Here is a 19,149-nt window from a genome sequence, read left to right as displayed (position 1 = left end):
GTCCAAGATATTCAAGTAGGTAGGAGTTACGCTGTGCACAAGAACAGAGGTAGTCTTTTTTATTTTGTCAGAGGTGATGCAGCGATGGATCCTGGTGAGTGATGGGAGAAATTTGAACCAATATCGGGTGCAATGGCGGAGCCAGGGGGTGGCTAATGGTGGCTGTGGACCCCCCTAGATTAACCTCAAGCCTCCACAATCATTTTGAAGAAACTACTTTTAAAAATAAAAACTAGAACGCATAGTTTCATCAGATGAAGTGGGTGACCAGTTTACAAATTATATTGTAGGACGTGTGAGAGAAGCGGAGCGCTACATCTGTAGCATCTTAGCTAGCGTGTCTATAATGCGCGCCGCTAGCTTAGCAAGGTCGGAAGGAACCTGTAAATCTGTTGGTTTGATAATTACATGCAGGTTGACAAAACTGACTAAAAAGTGTTTTTTTTTTTCTATTTCTATTACTTGGCACAGAGTAACTGCGTGTTGTGAAGGCTGCATGAGTCATTTTGTTATAAGTACTGTAGGTCTATCACAATCAGAAAACAGTAAAATGCCCCCCCCCCAAAAAAAACCCAAAACAAAACGAAACAAAAAAAAACCCCACTGTTTGTGGTGACCAGAATTGCACCTGTTCATTGGGTAAAATTAATATTTTTATTTTTAAACATGCAGTTCAGTGTCGCCATCGCTGAGCACAATGACGTGTTACAAATAAAAGAAAATAAAAGTGAAGTGCACCCTTAAGTCATTGTTTGTGATGAAATGTGTCACATTAATTTCATTATCTTAGCCATAGGAGTGAGTTTAAAAACAGGATGATGTCTGGACAAGTTGAACGAGGAATCTGTCCCTAAAATAGTTGAATCGTGTTTACATATGTAGGTAAACGTAGATGTTTAACAACCTGTTGAAATGCACCAGAATGCAGAAAATGGCATCTACTTCATTCACAGATTTCTGGGGGAGGACCCCCAGACTCCCACATTACAAATACTTCTGACACCAGTGATTATCAGCACTTTTATTCAAATGTAAATTTGCAATGCAATATTTTGCAATGGACGATTTCAAATGCAGAAAGCCGATGCATCAGAAATTAATTTATAATTATTTCAGTGATCGTTATGAATGGAAATTGTGTACAGTGTTTGTTTGCTTTGTTTATTTGAACATTACATTGTAGTAATTCAGTACAAAATGCTTGTATGTGTGCAAAGAGTGCAAACATACTCCTCTGACCAAATTAAATAACTTTATTATTGAACTTACGTGGCCACCGCATTATTCAAGCCAAGAGCCATTGTCAGCACAGGGGGCTAAGCACCCCTGAAGGTCAGATCCTAGAATCGCCCCTGTCATCCAGTGATTAGATTCTAAATTTTGTTAAAATCTGTCTTTTGTCGATGCTGCAGATTAATGAACACACTCACACATGGACAAAAACATTATTACCACCATCTTCTGTGGCGGGTGCTCTCAAAACTAGAGTTTTGAGCGAATAACCGAGTTACTCTGAACGTTTCAAGTACCATAAAATTCAAATCTAATCGTGACGAGATGTGTTTTCTCTCACCTTGAACTGGATTTAACACAATTTAACTGCATTATTCAAACCTAAACACATGTTTTGTCAACAGCTTCCTTAAAGGACACGTCTAGCCCTTAAGGACCAGGTTAAGTAATTTGTTTCTGTTATAATAATAAAATCTGACAGTTAACGACCTTTTGCTCTGATGCGCTGCTGTTTCTGCTTCATGCATTTTTCATGCTGAGATATTCTCAGAGCTGCATGGACCTGCAAAGCATGGACTGTTGGCCCTGTGAGCAGTGTGCATTTAGCTGATGGGGAGTAATCATTTCTGTACCCCCCCAGCTTATGGACAGAGACAAACATGCTGGTTGTTAGGCTACTGAGAAACCCCATCGGCGCTCATTAGTGAGGAAAGAGACGGATGAAGAGGACGAGGCGAGGTGGGAGAGGAAGAGAAGTAGAAGAAGAAAGCAGGGAGACAGATGGATGGATCACAGCTCAGTCATGTTTGTTTGCATTAAAGTCATCAGCAGCACATTTTCCTCCCTCTCTTTATCTTATCTCAACACAAAACACCGAGGCTTAGTCCAGGAGACGAGACTGCAGCCGAACTGTGGATCCACACCTCCAGTCATTTAATAAACGTTTCATTCAGCCTCAGCAGAGTGACGTGTGTGAAGACAATTCATGTTGTTTGTGGAAAACAAAGTTTTATCTCAAAGTTTTTACAGTACTTGTGCTTTTTATCATCTTACTGCTTTATCAACTAACTTTCCAGCACTAACACCAAGTACTTCACATTTAATTCATAATGGGGTGAATGCTGAGTCAGCATATTTCTTGTTTATAGTTTCTTCTGTTTACGGTTTCACAATTAAACTACTTCTACATACTTTATTGTAATTATTCATATATATGTGTGTGTGTGTGTGTTTGTGTATATATATGTATATATTTATATATATACATATATATATGATAATATTGTTTGAAATTTGACAATAATTAGTAATTATTGTCAAATTTAAGAAGAAATGTTGCTTAATTTGTTTTGAGTGTAGTACCTTTTTTTGACAACAGGGTGGTAGTATAAGACTGTTTGAACCGAAGGATGGATAGAGAGGGAGCGAGCAGTGTGTCTCTTTAAGAAAAATGGGAGGGAGGCCCCTTGATGTGACATGGGTTGTCCTTCCTTTTTTTTTTTTGATTCTCAAAAAGGCAGACTCTTGGTGTGGTTTGAGCTCTTTAGCATAGCACTTCACACAAAGCTTTTAATTAAAAAAATCAGTAAACAAGTTCTCAGCTTCTTTTTGCAGAGAAAAACAACTTTTTACACAAAGATACGAGTTTCAACTGTGAATTTTGGAGCTTCAACAAGACGGAGGTTTTTTTCCTGAGGTCGGCCTGTTAGCTTAGCTTGTAGATTAGCTTCTCAGCTTAGCTGCTTTTAACGATCCAAAAACGCGATTTTAGACTGTTAAAATGGATTTTGAAGAAAAGAGAAAGGGAGGAGTCAGTGAAGAAGTCCCAGTGGCTTTTAAACCCCAAAATACATTACGACAAAGACTGGTTCTTCCCAAAGATCCAGTCTCCCGGCACAAACATAGCCGAATATTGTGCATGCTGTTCAGTGTCAGGCGGATGATCAGTCTTACATCGGGGAAATTGAACAGCCACTGGCCAAAAGGATGGACCAGCACAGAAGATCAACATCATCAGGCCAGGATTCTGTGGTCTAGAATCATCTCCAGGCCAGCGGTCACTCAGTGTTAGGCTGATGGTCCTCCTAGTTTTGGATGTCAACAACAAACTGGTTGATCCACTATGATGAGAGGCAGTGGCGGCTCCAGAAATTTTTTTCAGCAGGTGCTAAGGGGAGGCTAAGCATTTTACTGTGGGTGCTATGAAGGTTATTTTTCTTCCCTAGAGTTATCAACACAAACACAAGCACACGTGCACGCACACACACACACACACACAGGTGCACTGAAAACTCTGACATCAGCAGTCACCAATACAGTGGATAGTGAATAATGTGGTACTCTGCAATTAATTTAAAGCATATACAAACGTGACACACTTGCCATATTTATAGATCTTAGTATGCAAACTGTTACAACAAATTCACATTGTTTCCCCAGATGTATCACATAAACAATTTCAGTCCACAATGCTGAATGCATTACAAAGTCAGAGAAGATTGAAATCATTCACTCACCATCAGAAGTCTTCATAACAGGACAATCCGCCTGTTATTGTGGTTGAGGGCAAAAGCATCAATAATCCTGTCACTGTCCAGGGTCCTGGTTCTTAAAGGATTGATAGCAAGAAGTGCCAGGTCACTTGTTCGACTGTCTCCGCTGCTGTTTCTTAGGTAGTTCTTCAAACGACGCAAACAAGAAAAACTGCGCTCACAGCTCACTGATGTTACTGGAAGAGTCAAAGATATGGATATCAGCTTATACAAGTCCAGGAATGCATCTTTGTAGGGCCGCATCACAGATAGGAAGTCTTGTGTGTTGTTGATTATAAGTCCCAGTTCTTCTTTCCTTTTCAGCAGCCGGCGAACCTGGTGGAGCTCAGCTGACAAGTTCTCCTCGTTAACTCCATGAAGACAGGCCATAGGCAGTATCCATTTTTTGTCAAGGAATGATGGGTGTTTGGGGTTTAGAGCTGGCAAACCTTTCAGTACTTCATTAGTTTCTGAAGAAAAACGCTGTTTCATTTCCATTAGCATCCTGTCTATAACAGAATAGAATGATTTTGTTTTTAGGTCATCCGTGCTGTCTGCACCTTTTCTTTCTATTGAGGCATCCACAATAAAGTGCTCTAGATGTTTAGCTGTTTGAGTCTGTCTTTTCTGCCGATGTACAGTCTCTGTTGCTATTCCTGTGTTGCTGCAAAGTTCTTCTGCTTCTTTTCTGAGTGTCTCCCATTTGTCATCTGTGCGTTTTTCTGTTAAAGCAGTTATTACAGAATGAGCCAGGTCATTTGCTGCTACTAGATCTAAATTAGGAGACTGTAGCTGATCAGACATGAATTTTGTTGTTCTGAAAATATCCTCAAAAATTACAAGATGCAGAACAAACTTCTTATCTATAAGTGCACTGAGAGCTTTAGCCTCCGTCCTCCTTTTAGCATTTTTCTGGTCAACAACATCGTGCAGCGTAGCTATAACAGCTGGGAGAGTTTTTTTGACAGCACGTATGGAATCATACTGGCACGCCCAGCGGGTGTCACTGAGTCTTTTAAGTTCTAGGCGCTGTACAGCTGACACAAGTTCTTCCTGCTTCTTCAAAAAAAGATCATGAACAACAGACCCAGAAAAAAACTTGTAAAGCATTTGCAATATCTCAAAAAAATCGGCTGCAGCATCAACATTATGTACACAGTCTACTAACACAAGATTCAGCCTGTGAGCATGGCAGTGAATGTACACAGCTTGCGGCACCTCTTTTCTCAACTTTTCTTGAACTCCATTGTTGCACCCGGACATAACAGCAGCACCGTCATAGCACTGTCCGACACAGCAATTTATATCAATATTACAACGACTGAGGGTCATTTTGATACAGTCAAAAAGTGAGTCTGCATCTAATCCTTCTGCTGGGGTGAAATGCAAAAATTCTTCCACCACCTTCTCTGAATCTGGCTGCAAATAACGAACAATAACAGATATTTGTTCTTTTTTGCTGATATCTTTACTTTCATCCACCAAAATAGCAAAGTGTTGAGCTTCTTTCACTTCATTGCTGATTTGTTTTCTTATCATTTCAGCCATAACATTAAATATTTCGTTCTGTATGTCATGATGAACATACTTAGCATTAGATGGATTAATTGTCAGCTTTTTTTGGACATTGGGATCAAATTTTCCAATCACATCAAGCATCTCACGAAAATTACCTTTGTTAGCTGAATCCTGTTTCTCACTGTGACTGCGCTGTGCGATTCCCTGACAAGCTGTGTAGCGCAAACTTTCTACAACACCCATCATGTACCTCCGGTTCTCCTGAACCAATGCAGAATGTCCTTTGTCGAGCATGTTGGGGAGTTTTGATCCACTCGTTTGTTTAAACTTGAATTCACTCCACGCTTCCATTGCAAATTTGTGTCCGGCGCTTTCATGATGGCTCTTCAATGACGCTGCTGCTTTCCGCCAGTTGTTAAAGCCGAGCGCGGTAAATGCTGGCTCAAGATGGAACCTGTGTCCTCCTTTTCGAAAATGCCGACAAGCAAAACAAAACACGGCATCTTTACTCACGCTGTATTCTAACCACAAATATTGATCGAGCCAGCCTTTACTAAAACTTCTCTGTTGCACTCCAAACAAGCGTGATGGGTATTTTTGCAGAAGTGGTCGTCTTGGTCCATCTTGAGGACTTCTGCTTAGATCTTCTAGCTGTCCAGTGCTAACACTGTTAGCATTCTCAGCAGCAGTGGAAGGATAACTGCACAGTTTATCTTCTTCATCCAGATTAATATTTCTTTGTTGGTCGGACTCTGCTTCCAAAAATGCATCCTTCTCAAATTCCATCCGTGGAACTTTTGGTTGCAAAAAACGATCCATATTTGCGCAGCGTGTTCCTCTCAATTGCTTCCCGGAAGTAATAATACGCAAAGTTCAAATCAGGTTGAATTATTTTTTTTATTTTTATTTTTTACTGAAATTAGAATGGTTGATTCTTTTTATATATATTTGTCTTTAGAAGAAAATGCCACAACTACATATTTAAAATATTAAATTAGATGAAGAAAAAAATCTAAATATTTCCTGGGGGTGCTATGGAGGTGCTATAACTTTTCTAGGGGTAGCTATAGCGCCCCCTAGCGTCCCCCTGGCGCCGCCACTGATGAGAGGCTATTTATAAGACTGAGCTTATTGCAGCTCCTCAGACTGACAAAGTCTTTAGGATAAAAGATAAACATTTCAACAAGTTTTTTTATTTGTTTAAATTTAATCTGTCCGGAGGACCTGACTTAACTTTGTTTAATTCCTTGACAAGGATCATTCATAACTCGCAACACTTTTCAGCGTCAAGGGATGTTAGGCCCTGTACTTACATCTGTATACAAGAAAATAACGGATCAGAAGTTAAACACTTGTTTTTATTTTACATATTGAGGATAAAAACTTTGTAACACGTCGGCTTAAATACATAATATTCAGTTTACTGCCCACAGAGCTGGTTGTGTATATTTGGAGCTAAAGTACGTGTTCATGTGATTTTGAAGTTATTTGCTGTCATTTGTTCTCCTGAGGCGGCCGTTTGAGACACGTTTACAACCGGTGCGAGTCTGATAAACTCTTATCACACCCACAGACGTGTATCATCAACTCTCGCAATCCTTCAGAGGTAGATTTCAAATGAACACGACCTCGACTTTCTCTTTTGTGACTAAATGTCACGCAGAAAATTTAATCTGCAATGTGGCTCCGAGATTGAGGATGACTATTTTTCATGCTTTGAGTGGAAAAACTTTGCCACATTAGAGGATTTATTCTGAGAGGACGTGCTTCACATAAACAGAAGTAATGGAGCGGTCTAATTAATGCAGCCACGTCGAGCCAAAGGAAGGCAAGTGTTTCAGCAGCCCTTACTGGTTTACATATGAGAGTGTGTGTGGCTTGTTTGCCACAATAATTGCAGCCAGTGCACAAAATAATTGGAGTTCAAAATAAAAATAAAAATATTACTTTCAATTTCATGTGCAGACAAAAGTGACAATGTGGAAAATTTCTATTTACTCAAGGTGTCAGGCAGCGACCAAACTCAATTACAGGCTCTTTGCGCCGGCAGAAAAAACCCAAAAAAACAGCATTTGAATAACGTGATGGAAAAGAAACGGTGGCATTTTGAAGGAGCAACTTTTACTTGTCGTCCTCTTTTAAAGTAATAATTATTTGATTGAAAATAGCAGACCATTATCAGACAGGTGGTACACAAATGTCTGTTTAAATAAATGTGCCAGTTCTAAAGGGTTAAACTGAAAAATTTCAAACAATTCAGAGTCCAGCTTTCTGCTACAAGACCAATTATTCTGTCAGTTTTACCAAGGATGGATGTTCGAGCAGGTTCACCCCAAGGTCAGGCTGTGCAATGCTGAAAAAAACGGTGATAAATAAATAAATAAATATCATCACAGACTCTACAGGTCCCAGAAGGCAGGTCACGGGTCAAAGATTGTGAAACCACGAATGAAGAAAATAATAAAATAATAAATAAACGTATAGTTTGGAAAAGTCACAAGGATTTTTCTCTCCATCTTTCTAATTAAAACAAAGCTACTCATGTTAGAGATTTGAAAAGGCATTTAAGAAACTACATGGCTTCTGGCACAATGATCCTCAGACCACCAGCCGGGTCTCAGGGGCAGCAGCTTGAACAGGGAGGCCCAGACGTCTCCTCCCACAGCCTCCTCTTCCAGCAATACTCCAAGGTGTTCCAGGGTCACCTGACAGATGTAGTGGGGTCTCCTCCCAGTCAGATGTGCCCGGAACACCTTCTTTAGGAGGCGCCCATCCTTACCAGTTGCCCGGACCACCTCAACTGGCTCTCCTGATGTGCAGGAACAGTTGTTCTACTCTGATTCTCTCCTGGATAACTGAACTTTTCATCGCCCTCACAGAGAGAACAGAGTCTGCATGCATCAGTAAAGGTGTGGCCATGTACTGGTCTTACTTGTTTTGTTCTGATGATTCATCGTTGTAATCGGTGCCCTCTGCAGTCACCCTGCGTCTGCACTCCCAGTGTCTCTCACGGGTCTGTATCCAGATCTGTATCACCTGTGTACCCCATCCAGGTGTTTGGTCTAGTCCAGGGGTCTGCAAGCTGCGGCTCTGGAGCCACATGCGGCCCTTTGGCCCCTCTTTAGTGTCTCTTTCAAGCTTTGACCAAAACTGGCATAAAACTAAATTTTATTGGTTCTACAAACAACAAAAAAGGATGAGTTCAAACAGATTTGCTGTCATTTCTTTTGCAAATATGTGAACACTGGAGCGAGTACAAGGAGCAAAACTTTAACTTGATATTTCTTTATATGAAGAACTGTCTGCATAGTTTATAGATTTATTAATGAATAAACATAAAAATTGAAAAATGTCCCCCCTTTAAAAGAATCTGGTATTTCTCTTTAATAAATGTTAAAAATCATTATATATTTTTTGCTTTATAATGTCACCCTTACTGGCCACTAAAGTCCCCTCCAGCAAACCTAAAGTGGCCCATGGGCCACCAGTTGATAACCAAAGGCGTAGCAGGTTGTTGCGGCTCTGGACACGTTTAATATAGTGAACGAAGGTGAAAAATTGCTCTTTTGATCATAAAGGTTGCAGACCCCTGGTCTAGTCTGTGTGTTAGTTATCGTCAGTCCATCGTCTGGTAACCCTCCTGGTTTGTCTCCTGTGATCCCTGTATATTCCATGACCCTGTTTTCTAAGTTTATGCTGCCACGTCAGCTGTTCTTTTCATTATTAAAAGTATTTATGAGTTTACGTTCTGGCCTCTGAGTCCTGCCTGCACCACTGGGTTCTGTCCTGCTCAGCCTGAAACCCTGACAGTCGTGTGTGGTATCTGCAGTGTGCGTGCAAGCAAAAGCGGTACACAACTCCAAATAAGGAACTGGTCCAAAGCCGTAATTGACAACAATGGTCAGAACTGGTTTCATTTGATTTTATCTGGTCTGAAGCAAAAACAAGATTTCAGTCTCAGAGCAGAAAAACCAAGAGATAAGGGCTTATTAACAGTCCTTAACAGGTCTCTCGACTCAAATGTGACTAACCTGTATACATGAAATGAGCCAACTAGTCTTAAAGTCTTGTCTTTAGTCTTAAAACTGGACAACGTGTCAGCCTCACGGACAGAAACTGGAAGTTGGTTCCACAAGAGAGGAGCCTGAGAACTGAAAGATCTTCCTCCCATTCTGCTTTTGGAAACTCTAGGAACTGCGAGTAAGCCTGCAGTCTGAGAGCGAAGTGCTCTGTTGGGAACAAATTGCTTGCTAAAAGAGCAAATGGTTAGCTAAAAGCCAATGCTCGCTCAAGATGAGAGTTCTGTGACGGAGTCAAACTCAAAGCAGTCTGCTCCTCAGATACATAATGTTAAATTATTATTTATATATGAATATTTCTGTTCAGTGCCCTGAGACGACTTCTGTTGTTACTTGGCGCTATATAAATAAACTGAATCGAATTGTTTTGTTATATTTACTTTGAACCTTTTTGTATTTTATTCATTCAGTTTATGTAAATATATTTATTTTACTGTCCCCTTATTTCATTAGTTATTCATGCATATTATATGTATGTCTGTGCATTCATGTGCATGTATAGGTATTTCATGTATAAGTGTGAATCAATCAACCTTTATTTAGACAGGTAAATCCCATTGAGCCTCGAGGACTCATTTACAAGAGAGACCTGATTTCAACAAAGAAAGATGACAACAATGGACAACAGCAACAACAAACTCAAAATGAATATTTAAGCATGTTTATATAATTTTTAAAACTTCTTGAATTCACTTTAAATAGCCTCAGCACTCTGAGCTTCACTTGTGTTTGTAAAATGCGGTATAAATAAAGTTTAATTGAATTGAACTTCAAATCGTAATTTAAATGACTCTTCCGTTTTGTTTGCAGTTACTGGGCCTCTAAAGTTAAAGAGCTGTTAACTTTAAACGTATGACGTCAACTGTGAAATATCACTTTATTATTTTTAATAAATAAAGATAACGTCGAACTCAGCGGCATCGCGTCCCTTTTCTCTTGTTGGTGTTGATGAATCAAGCTGGCGGTCACGTGACTCGGCCGGGCAGGGGGGCGGGACTTTCCTCCCGTTCGACCAATAGGAGCGCAGCATTGGACCAGGTCCTCGCAGATTCATGATGGAGAGGGAAAAAAAAAAAAAAAAAAAAAAAAGCTCGAGGGACTGAAGAAGACGACTAACGGTTCGGTGTCACGTTCATGTATGGAGATGACCCACGCGCTTACCCGCACCGTGTCTTCTCCCGTGATGAAAACGTGAACCAAAGGTGCTAGCAGACGGGCACGGAGGACGAGCTGCGGGTCTGAAGGGAAACAAGCGGTCCACCATTGTGTCTGCGTAGAAATAAAGAAGAATGGCCTGGATGTGGAAGGTAAAGGAGGGTGTTCTTCCTCTCAGATACGTTTTTAAGGGAATGAGGGGACAAATGGAGCCGGATATTAGCCGATATGTGGTTAAATATTAGCCGTGGAGGGGAGGGAAAGAACCCTCCTCTGGTTGGTGTCAGCTGTGGGGGTTTGTGGGTCCCCCCCTTCCATAACTCCCATGTCTTGTTTTGGTGCTTTATTGTCAGCTTTCTCAGATTATTTGTCCCTCCTGCACCTCCTGGTAGGAGCAGGCCAGCTGTTCTCCACCTTTAGCCTTCAGGGATGTAAACAAACCTGTCTCACCTTCAACCAGAGAGACAACCTGCAGAAAGTTCAAAGGTCAAATGTGTCATCAAACACCCTGATGCACGCTCAATAATCCAGGTAGAAAAATCTAAAAAAAAGTTAAATCTGGTCCTCTGGACATTCAAAAAAACAAAACAAACGTAATTGTAATCTGGGATTTAAACATTTAGAAATAATTCTTTGGCCTTTTCTTCTACTCTGTACGCTGTATTTTAGTTTGAGGACAAAATATACAAATTTTGGTTCAAAAGGAGTTCTAAAATCTTGCTAACATTTATTTACTTTTTTTTTTAAGAAGAAAGAAAAGTATTGAGTTAATTTGATTTGTTGGGTCGTTTTTTTTGTGTGCGTTTTTTTTGTGTCGTCTTGCGCTTGGAAAGTACATTTTCAGTAACAAATGTGTAAATGAGTCACTTGTTTAAAAATAGTTGCCAAAAAGGTGTCGTGTGGCTCAGCCGCAGATTCTTGAAAATTATGTTAGCTAGCAGCTCAAAGATGTATTCAGATTTTATTTTGTTAAACCTGTTATTTAAAAAAAATATTACCCACCAAAATTGTAAAAAGGTCCATCAGCCTCTCAAACCTGTGGAACACATTAGACCAGTTTTAAATTGTAGTCGGGGCCGCACAAAATCCTTTAAAGGGCCACAAATTGCCCAGAGGCCTCACTTTGGACACCCCTACTTTAGGGGATTTTAAAGCCTTATAATAGGTATTAAACACAAATGTAAAATAGACACATTTAAGAAACTTTTGGAAGAAAAATATGTTTTTTTTTTTCTAAATAATTAAAGGTCCAGTGTTTTTATAAGAACTTCATGATTCTTAATTTTCATTTCATGTCAGTAGACCAACATTGTCTTGTGCTGTTTTGGTCAATCTGTGCAAATATTGTTATGTAAGATTGCGCAATATCACTGTCAGAGTATGAGTTGTGAATGATGCTCAGTTACTACCACATCAAATTTTAGCTTCAAATCTGTAAAACTCAAACTGAGTTAAAACAAAAGTCCAAAATTCAAATATTTCTATCGCAAGAAAACAGAAAAATCGGATTAAGTTAGATAAAAGTTGTTTATTGACGTTTTTTTTTTTCATTTTTTGTTGGTGTTAAACTGCGAGAATAGTTCATAGACGTTAAAATTATGTTCTGAATTTGTTTAAGTGCGTGCCTTTTTATGAAACAACGTACAAACTCTTAGAAACAAATAAAATATTTAACTTGGAATTTTCAAACTTAAAAAAAAAAAAAAAAAGTCTCAGTTTGCACCATACCATTTCATTTCCTGAAATAATTGTCAACATTTTTGCATTAAGTTTATTATTTAGGGCAAAGTTCAGTGATATTTGTTTTATTTAGCATTTTTTACAAACTTCAATAATAGTCAAACGTAATGGTTCGAGTTTCTAACGGTTCTTCTGATTTAATTTTCTGTTTCTTGAAGTGTTTGAAAAACATACTTAAAAGTTATTCGCTCATATCTTTTTGTCTAAGTCTGAAATTAATAATTTAAGGGAGAAAAGCTGCAAACTTGACAAGTGAGGAAACTAAATTTTAAGTTTGGCTTAAAAACATACATACAGCTTTCTTACCAGGTTAATTATCCAACTCGTTCATATTTGATTGGTTAAGAAAAACAGCACTTTTCCATGACTTCTCTCATGATTTTTGACTCGTAAACTCCTAAAAAAATGTTAATAAAAATAATAAACTAATGAGCATGGACTTTTTTGGATTTTTAATAAAATAATGTTTTCCCTGAGCTGAGCACTGTTCAGTAACTTGACACTTTCATCTTGTTTAAAATCATGAAATCCTTTCAGAAATGAATAAAACAAGTTGTAGCAGAGTTTAACTCAGACGCTCATTAAATGTCAGGATTGAGTTATCGCCCCTTTGATCTTGATGTGATTCTGAATGATCTGAGCAGTTTTTGTACTCACCGTTTTCTGCCTTCCCTGGAAATTCACTTCTTTTTCTACATCGCTTTTTATTGTGTGAATGTTTTTGAAGCTTTCACTCTATCGTGATCCTTTTTTTTCTGTATGTTTTTTGGCACGATTCGTTTCCCTTTGTTTTCAAGCTATTTCATCCATCCGTCCATTATCTTTACCCGCTTCTTCCTTTTCGGGTCGCTGGTGCCCATATCCAGCCATCAGTGTGCGAGACGCAGGGGACACCCTGGACAGGTCTCCAGTCCATCACAGGGACTAGAGACAAACGAGACAAACAACCATTCTCACTCACACCCAGGGACAATTTAGAGTTACCAATTAGTCTAACATGCATGTTTTTGTTCTGTGGGGGGAAACTGGAGCACCCTGAGAAAACCCACACATGCACAGAGAGAACATGCAAACTCCACCCAGAAAGGCCCCCGGACCGGGATTTGAACCAGCGTAACCTGCTCGCTGAGAGGCAGCAGCTCTACCAGTTGCGCCACCGTGCTGCCCCAAGCGATTTCAGCAAATCATAAATCAAAACTTTCAGCTTTCAGGACAATCCTGCTATGACTTTCGGTATTGGTGCAACTTTAGCTTTTAGAAATATTTAGCCTTTTCTGCCATTTTTTACTCTTAGAAAATGAATTGAGCTCATTTTACATCCTTCAAATCTTTAGATTTGTTTACAACTTTTTACTGCTCCTTTCACATTTTGTTTCGGTTCAGCTTCTTTCAACTTGCTTGTGCAAATGTAAACATTTTTTCCAGCTCCTTTCGGCTAATTTCAGCTGTTTTTCCAGCAGTTTTGTGCTCCTTTCAGATTCTTTCTGTTAACTACAACATTTTTTCTGCTTCTTCTAACTTCTTACTTGCTTATTTCAGCTTGTTTTGCTCATTTCAGCTTAATTATTCAGCAATTCCTGCTATTTCAGCTACTGTTTAGCTGTTTTATGTTAATTTGAACCTTTTCAGCAAATTCCACCTATTTATTATCCCATTTCAGCTCTTTCCACTTCTTTCTGATAGTTTAAGCTTCTTTCTGCCTTTCAGCTACTTTTCAGCCATTTATTTTTTTTAGCTACTTTCCTCATTTTTGTGCTCATTTCTGCTTATTTAAACCTATTTCAGCAAATATATGTTCTCCTTTTTTTTGTAATTTAGACTTGTTCTTCCATTTCAGTTTCATTTCAGCTTCATTTCAGCAATGATTCAGGCATGTTTTTTAGTTAATTTCAGCTGATTTTCTGCAATTTCTTCTGCAATAAGCATTCACACTGCATTTTCGCAGGCAATGCAATTTCTCTAGTTTTATTTATTTTCTGTGCTGTCATCTAATAGCCATGTCTTCCTCTTCTTCGTCTTCATCAGGAAGTGATCCTTCAGCGTTTCCCTTCAAAAGCTTCATTGTCCCGTTGGTTCAGTCTTCTTCTTATCTGAGACAGCAGTTAATTTCACACTAGATTTGTCTCTTTACGTCTTATTGTTTTACAGAAAAAGGAACAAAAATATATAATTGCACAATTAAAGCTGCTACAGACTAAAAAAAAGTAATCTGAAAGTGGAGAGCAGTAAACAGGCCGTCGCTTTAATGAAACAGTACCAGTGTTTTTAATTGCTTTTTATTAGAACCAACAATCAGGTCATCTGGATGTTTTTTTTTCTGAGATGTTTCGTCTGTCATCCAGCGGACTTCTTCAACCTGAGGAGTCACCAAAACAAAACGGATTCTCCACCAACAGCATAATCCATAGTGGAATCAAACAGTTTGCTGGTGCTAAGATGCCTCCGGGGCCCGCCCTCTCCCTCATCAACTCCTCTAGTCGTGTGAAAGTGGTTCAAAACACCAAAGTTCATGCTCAATAATTTTGTTTTGGTGGCTCCTCAGATTGAAGAAGTTCATTGGATGACGGACGAAACGGCTAAAAAAAAAAAAGAAACCATCCAGATGACGTGACTGAACATTACTGGATTTTAAACCTGGATTATTGAAATTTTATTTTTATTAAACAAAATGTTTTCAGTCAACTTTTCAATCAAGTTTTTTTTAAACAGATTTCCAAGAAAGGCGGGTGGAATTGTTGCATTATAACCTCGCCATATAACCAGGCTCTGTAAAAGCCTGTTACTGGTTTATTCATTGACATCAGGCGTTGAAGCAGCTAAACATCTGGACAGTGGGCTGTGAAGCCCGACCGCAGCTGTTGGTGACTCCGTAAGCAAGTTGATATAATAAGTGTTTTGTTTTCAGCATTTTGAGGACGTGGCTGCAGCTTCTCATCTACCGATTTGTTTAATTAATTAATCTTATTTTTATTTTTGTCCATACTTTCTATAATTGGCTTTGCTACCTGCATTTGGATATTTATAGAGTTAGTTTAATAAGGCTGGTTGTGTAAACTCTTCAGGCCTGCGTATGTGGACAATTCTTCAAGAATGTTGGTAGATTGTACTTGAACTTCTTCAGCGGTAAATGTACATTTTTCTACATTATTTAAAGTTTACAAAGTCTTGACTCGGTCAGTTTGTAGTGATTGCATAAACAAAGACTCCGCAGTACGTAATGAACGACTCGCCACGTTTATGATGGTAACTCCACATGAAAATCCAGGCGTGATAATTGGAGTAAATGCACATTTTAATTCCCGAGCCGCCTCAGTTTTATTTGTGACTACGACCTGCAGAGAGAGCTGGAATGTGCACGGTTTCCTCGTTGTTAGCTTGTGTTTAACTGGAGTGAGTTCATCCATGAAGAGTTGGAAAAGGCCTTTAAAGATGAGCGCTCTGTCACTTTCTCATCAACACAGCCATCCTGTTTTTACTCCTAAACACAAACGGCAGAACAAGACCAGGGCAGCTGATTTTACTGAATGAAGTGTGTGTGTGTGTGTGTGTGAAGGAGGGGTTCTCGTTGGTATGCACCAGCCGACAGCAGACATGCTGATTTGAAGATTTCACATTAATTAACAGATGCACCCATAAACACACTCGTTTGAGTCAGGCGTTAAAGTTTCAAGAATGAGCGGTGATGCTGTGTCTCCTGCTGTTGTACCTGTGAAACGAAGGCCGATAAGAAGGGCTTTGTAAGGGTTGTACAGAAGAATGGGGCAGAAGCTGGTACTCTGGTTCTTATTGAAGCTCTTATCAAGCCCGTGCTTTCATTTCCTTTCGCATAATTTCCTCCTTTTATCCGTTTGCTGTCTCGACTGTGAAGTTCACGTCAGACATCTGGGAGTCTCTCTTTCATAGAATAAAACCTTTTACTCCTGCAGTCACTTCTACTCATTAAATTCCTTCAAGGCGTAATGGTTCACAAATCTGAGATACTCCAACTTCAGCAAAAGTTGGGAATTATTGTTAGTTAAACCAAGTTTAAAATGTTTTACAGCAAGCCATAAGAAAAATGTTAAAAATAGGCATTTTAAAATAATGTTCCAGTTAAACCCAACTATTTACAGCCTTTAAAATAAAAGCATTATTATTATTTGGGGTGTTTCTCAAACTGTTTTGCTTTATGAGAATATCAGAACGTATTTGAGGGGATCGCCCCAACCTTAACTGAAAATAAAACTTAAAAATTAATACAAATCCATAATTTTTAATGAATCTTGTATCAATAAAAAAATAAATAAAATTAAATATCTTTAAGTTAAATTAGTTTGTGCCAAAATATGCTTTAGGTTTCGTTTTCCACGTTAGTTACCACCTCATCTACCCAACACAGGGGTGTCACAGTTATTTGGTGATGTAGGATGAGGTGGTTGGGCGGTCTGATCCTACAGCTGTCTTCAGTGTTTCCATGATTTTGTTTTAGGTCATGTTGTAAAGAGTGGGAGTGTCTGATGATCATGTTCTGTTGTGGCTCTGAAGTGTGAAACGGTGAACATGAATAAGTTCCAAGACGAAGGAGATGGTTGTTGATTTTAGAAAAGTCTCTTCAGTTGCAGCTCCTGTGGTCATTAACAGTGAAGCTGTCGAGGTGGTGCAACAATATAACTGTTCTTGATGACAAACTGACCTTTGACCCCCATTGTGAACTCACTATAAGAAGGCCCACCAGAGGATGTATTTTTATCGGAATCTGTGTGGGTTTAATGTTGATTCTACTTTTATGAGAATGTTTTATTCATGTTTTATTGAGTCTCTTTTTACTTTCACCTTCATCTTTTGGTTTGGATTGTTAACATTCAAAAACAGGAACAAACTCTCGGGGATTCAAAATTCAATTCAAATTCAAAAATACTTTATTAATCCCAAAGGGAAATTATTTGTTGTTGTAACTCATTATCCTTATTTCATTAAGAGATGTTATAGATACTGAGGCTGTAGGCAGGAAGGATCTCTTGTAAAGGTCCATCCCACAGTGGATCCTAAAAAACTGGCTGCAGATGCCGTCCGATCCGTCCACCCAGACTCGGCTGGCCTCTCGGTTCCCTCGGGCTGTAGGACCACTTGAATGCCGGGCAGAACTCCTCCCAGAGCGATGGCCACTCCTCCCAGCAGTCTGCAGAGCTCCTCGTCGCTGCGGACAGCCAACTGTAGGTGCCAAGGGACGATCCTGTCCTTCCGCTGTCATGAGCCATGTTTCCTGCTAGTTCCAGGATCTCAGTGCTCAGGCACACGAGCACAGCCGGCAGGTAGATGAGAATGCGTCCACAGAACATCCTTTTCAACTCATTTGAGATTTGGGGTTCTAGTTGAGATATTATTTGAGCTTTTGAGATGTTAATCAACTGCTGTTGGTTGTAGAAAACTGCCTTGTTGCCATGGTTACGCATCATAACAAATGTCCAAAACTAAATAAGTTTCAGTGAAAATCTATCCAGCTGCACAGCATCCGATACCAGAGGAAACAGTCATCCAAAAAATGTGATTTACATCCAGAAAAAGAGGAATTAAAGTTTCCAAAAGCAAAATCTCAGAAAGAAAGTAACAGAGCTGCTCCAACATGCAGCCACCTTGAGCGGCGCAATTCTAGAACAGGATTGTTGTCAGGATGTGCAGCAAAACTGCTGGCATAGTCCTACAGAACCTCACTGACCTACACAAGGTGAGGTCAGTGAACAAGGCCAGGCTGATTCTGGCAGATCCTGATCACCCACTCCATGGTGAGTTCAGGTTGCTTCCATCTGGATGCAGGTATCTGCTGCCCAGATGTAGAACAAACAGACCTCATTCATCCCTGTAGCGATCGGGCTTCTCATGAACAGTGATGATTTCATGTATTATTCTAATGTCTCAATGTCTTGTCTAGATTTGATGTTTTATGTGCCTACTGACTGTGAAACAAATGACCCCTTGGGGATAATAAAGACAACAGACACAGAGCCTTCCAAATTAAATTAGCTACAAACTTTGTAGTACCGGTATGCTTTTCTTGAGTTAGCTGGAAACGTTGTCGCTTGATACTCTTCTGTCAGCAACTGTTTTGTGTTTCTTCTTCTTGATAGTAATCTGCTCACTTGTTAATTGTATTTATTTTTCTTTAATTTCATAGAAGCCTAAGTGCTTCCAAGCTTCTCATCTCTGTCGTGTGCACACCATAAGTGGTCCGGACGCTGCACTTCAAAATGTCACCTTTTGCATTTGTCATCATGGTGTTATAAACGTTAAATAATAATTAATTTTTGGCACCTTTCATCATTTCAGAATCTCTCTTGTCTGCATTGCAATGCAAAAAACCCCCCAAAACAACAACCTCTCATCCCTAACGTCAGAGTCTGGTGCAAGCTGAAACACTAATTCCACAGCAATTCACCTAAAAGCTTTTTGAAGGAATATCTTTGAACATTCTTGAGAACAGGATACTTGATATTTAGAGCTAAGCGTAAACAGGTCTCTCTTGTAAAAGAGTCCTCGAGGCTCAATGAGACTAACCTGTATAAATAAAGGTTGAATGAATGAAAAAACATTAGCCCAAAGAAAAACATTTCATACAGGAGGAAAAAAACACTGATTATTGGCAGACCTGCAGTTTAACATATACATTTTTTGTTCCAAGTGTTAGTTTACATTAGTAAACTAGTGTTAGTGTAGTGTAGTACTTTTAGTTTACATTTGTAAACTAGTGTTAGTGTAGTGTAGTAGTGTTAGTTTACATTAGTAATCTAGTAGTGTAGTGTAGTGTAGTAGTGTTAGTTTGCATTAGTTATCTAGTAGTATAGTGTAGTAGTGTTAGTTTACATTAGTAAACTAGTAGTGTAGTGTAGTAGTGTTAGTTTACATTAGTAATCTAGTAG

The 19,149-nt window shown here is 39.2% G+C and overlaps 2 protein-coding genes across 2 annotated transcripts in view; one reads left to right on the top strand and one right to left on the bottom strand.

The window, feature by feature from the left end:
• Nucleotides 1–3,752: 3,752 nt before the first annotated feature.
• On the bottom strand, nucleotides 3,753–6,229 carry LOC119414773 (zinc finger MYM-type protein 1-like). Its single transcript, XM_037681886.1, has 2 exons — nucleotides 5,889–6,229; nucleotides 3,753–5,603 (listed from the first exon to the last, which is right to left on the bottom strand). Exons 1-2 carry the CDS (start codon nucleotides 6,099–6,101, stop codon nucleotides 3,762–3,764), a joined length of 2,055 nt encoding a protein of 684 aa, XP_037537814.1. The 5' UTR covers nucleotides 6,102–6,229; the 3' UTR covers nucleotides 3,753–3,761.
• Nucleotides 6,230–10,321: 4,092 nt separating this feature from the next.
• The window catches only part of st6galnac3 (ST6 (alpha-N-acetyl-neuraminyl-2,3-beta-galactosyl-1,3)-N-acetylgalactosaminide alpha-2,6-sialyltransferase 3), a 102,891-nt gene continuing 94,063 nt past the window's right edge, over nucleotides 10,322–19,149 (top strand). Inside the window, exon 1 of the mRNA XM_037681885.1 lies at nucleotides 10,322–10,668. Coding sequence (XP_037537813.1) covers nucleotides 10,651–10,668 — 18 coding nt within the window. The 5' untranslated portion in view covers nucleotides 10,322–10,650. The remainder of the gene's footprint in view (nucleotides 10,669–19,149) is intronic.

The sequence above is a fragment of the Nematolebias whitei genome, chromosome 9, assembly GCF_014905685.2.
Source record: "Nematolebias whitei isolate Nwh7 chromosome 9, NemWhi1, whole genome shotgun sequence".
In the NCBI taxonomy this organism is placed as follows: Eukaryota; Metazoa; Chordata; class Actinopteri; order Cyprinodontiformes; family Rivulidae; genus Nematolebias; species Nematolebias whitei.
Note: the sequence above shows the minus strand (reverse complement) of the source record. Positions and strands in the feature narration are given on the sequence as shown.

Excerpts from the sequence above, each read along its gene's own strand:
- LOC119414773 (XM_037681886.1), bottom strand. The coding sequence starts at position 6,101 with ATGGATCGTTTTTTGCAACCAAAAGTTCCACGGATGGAATTTGAGAAG. Across the intron at positions 5,604-5,888 it reads AAGATGGACCAAGACGACCA|CAAACGAGTGGATCAAAACT; the intron begins CTTCTGCAAAAA and ends TTCAAGTTTAAA.